The sequence below is a fragment of the Helianthus annuus genome, chromosome 15 (genome assembly GCF_002127325.2).
Source record: "Helianthus annuus cultivar XRQ/B chromosome 15, HanXRQr2.0-SUNRISE, whole genome shotgun sequence".
NCBI lineage: Eukaryota > Viridiplantae > Streptophyta > Magnoliopsida > Asterales > Asteraceae > Helianthus > Helianthus annuus.
Genome location: NC_035447.2, coordinates 145615324 through 145617662, shown reverse-complemented (window position 1 = coordinate 145617662; position 2339 = coordinate 145615324). Strand labels below are relative to the sequence as shown.

General features: G+C 42.2%; 1 protein-coding gene across 1 annotated transcript; it reads right to left on the bottom strand.

Annotated features, from left to right (window-relative positions):
- Positions 1 to 498: 498 nt before the first annotated feature.
- Positions 499 to 2127, bottom strand: LOC110914291. The gene is made up of 2 exons (XM_022159094.1): positions 1482 to 2127; positions 499 to 1373 (listed from the first exon to the last, which is right to left on the bottom strand). The coding sequence occupies exons 1-2, from the start codon at positions 2125 to 2127 to the stop codon at positions 499 to 501; spliced, it is 1521 nt and encodes a 506-aa protein (XP_022014786.1).
- Between the last annotated feature and the right edge of the window lie 212 nt (positions 2128 to 2339).

Below are 2339 nucleotides of genomic sequence, written 5' to 3'. Positions count from 1 at the left end.
GAATCAAGGTAAAAGGAAACACATGCAACTGATTTTTATCGCTAGATGCTCATATCTTCTTCTTCTCGTCATAAAAACGGTTGTCTCGCGAACATGTTGTACCTACAAATCTTAACCCGTGTGTAGAAGCATGCTTCTCACAACCATTGAAATTTGTTAGGTGGTTAGTTCTACCATTTTTATGAAAGTGTTACCAACTCATGCGTTAAATTACCTTGATTTTTGTGGAAAAATAATTTACAACAATAACAATCCTAACTCACTTTCGTTGGTATCACGACGGCATTTAGCATATGCACGCAAGCCCTTTAAACCTCCCAATAGCTCGGGAGGACGAGTAGGTCTCGTGAGGGTTATATAGGGAACACACCCACAACGTTCATTTAACTAATAAAACGAAATACAAAATTATACAACAACAACAATATTAACTAAACTACGGATAGCAACTAAAATGAAATGCGAAATAAAATATACAACAACACTTGACTTACCACCTCATGGTGGTCGAATGGCATGTTTGCCGCCTACAAACTCCTCGAAATCACCCACCGGTGATTCATACCATTTGTTGCCAAACGGTCCAAACTTCCTCACTTCCTCTTCCTTCTTCTTTTCTTGAGGCGACTTCTTCGCCTTCTTCTTCTTGACCGGTTTCTTCTTTGGTTCTCCAAACCTACCAACCATAGCACATACCTTTTTGTTTGGATTCATGTCCTTCTTGGGACACGTATCCTCACCGAGTGGGCTAGTAAATTTTGGAAAATTATTTAAATTTAATTCCCGGTCCCCAAACTTCATGCTCACCGTTCCCGTTGCACAATTTATTATGGCATTAGCAGTTGCGAGGAACGGTCTACCCAGTATGACTATCGGCTGGGTGTCCTCAACACACCCAACATAGTCTACTACCAAAAAGTCCACTGGGTAATAGCAATCTTCCACCTTCACAATCACATCTTCCACCATCCCCCTTGGATGCGTGGGAGTCTGATCGGCCAATACCACGGGAGTATCAAACTTTTTCAATGGACCAAAATCGTATTGGTCATACAAACTCCCGGGCAAGATGCTCACACAAGCTCCAAGATCGAGGAGCGCCCTCTCGATTTTAAATGCTCCAATTTGAATTGGAATAAGAGGATCTCCCGGATCTTGAACTTTTTGGGGGAGCGCACTCGATAAAATGACACTAACATGAGATATCAAATCAACCGGTTCGGGTAATTTGTTGTGCCGTTTTTCGATGCTTAACTCCTTCAAGCATTCCACATGGGCCGGAACCTTTTTAATGTCATCGAGTAACGGTAAATTAATTTTTGCTTGTTTAAAATTTTCCCACCTCTCGTCCTTCGGTGGGTACCGTTCCTCAACTTTTGATGCATTAATCGGTATAATTTAATTTAAACAATTTTCACAAAAAGAATTTTTGTTCATTTTTTCAATTTTAATTTGTGAAATCGTTTCTTGTTCATTTTTACTTTCCAACTCATCTCTAGTATTTCCCACTACACCATCAACGCATTGTGGTGGTGGAATGCTTTCAACACTACTACAAACATCATCATTTGAAAGAATACTTACCGCGCTAATGTGTACATTCCTTACATTGCCTGTGCTTGAGCTTTGATGCTTAGGGTTCACCGTGGTGTCACTTGGGAGCTTTCCCATGCTCCCCCTCATTTGTGCCATTTCCTCCGCAAGTTGGCCCACTTGTTTTGCTAATGCTTCATGCGATTTGTCCCGAATTTCGTTCTCCTTCTTGGACTCTTGCATCATTGAAAGCATTGCATCCATTTTGGCACTCAAATCACTACCACCTCCTTGATTATTCGTCGACCCGTGACCATCTTGATTGTAACTTCTTTGGCGAGTTTGGTGCGAATACCCACCTTGATTCCCCGATTGAAAATTCGGGTTTATTTGGTTGGGGGTATTACCATACCTAAAGTTAGGATGGTTCCTCAACCCGGGGTGGTAAGTGTTGGAGTTCATATCATATTGCCTTCGGTCCCCATACACTTGATTTACCTCTACGGTGGCTTGACAATTCTCAGTCCGGTGACCAATGTCTCTGCATTCTTCACATACGGCGTATTGCACCGCATTCACTTCCCTTTTCTTCATGCGAGCCAACTCTCACTCTAACGTTTCAATTCGATCCTTAGAATTCGCATCACGATCGGGCCAAGACCTTGAGGTGGGGTGCTTTTTTGCTCGATCGACTGACTCTTTCGCTTTTGACCTTTTACTCATCCTTTCAAGGAACTCCCAATCGCCATCCTCGTGATTGCTTAATAAAGTCCATTGCTCGTTGACTCAAGGCAATTCCATGTCTC

Bases quoted from the DNA above. Each gene is read 5' to 3' on its own strand.
- LOC110914291 (XM_022159094.1), bottom strand. From the start codon at position 2,127: ATGAAGAAAAGGGAAGTGAATGCGGTGCAATACGCCGTATGTGAAGAA. The intron at 1,374-1,481 runs GTAAAAATGAAC...ATGCATCAAAAG, and splicing joins TACTAGAGATGAGTTGGAAA to TTGAGGAACGGTACCCACCG.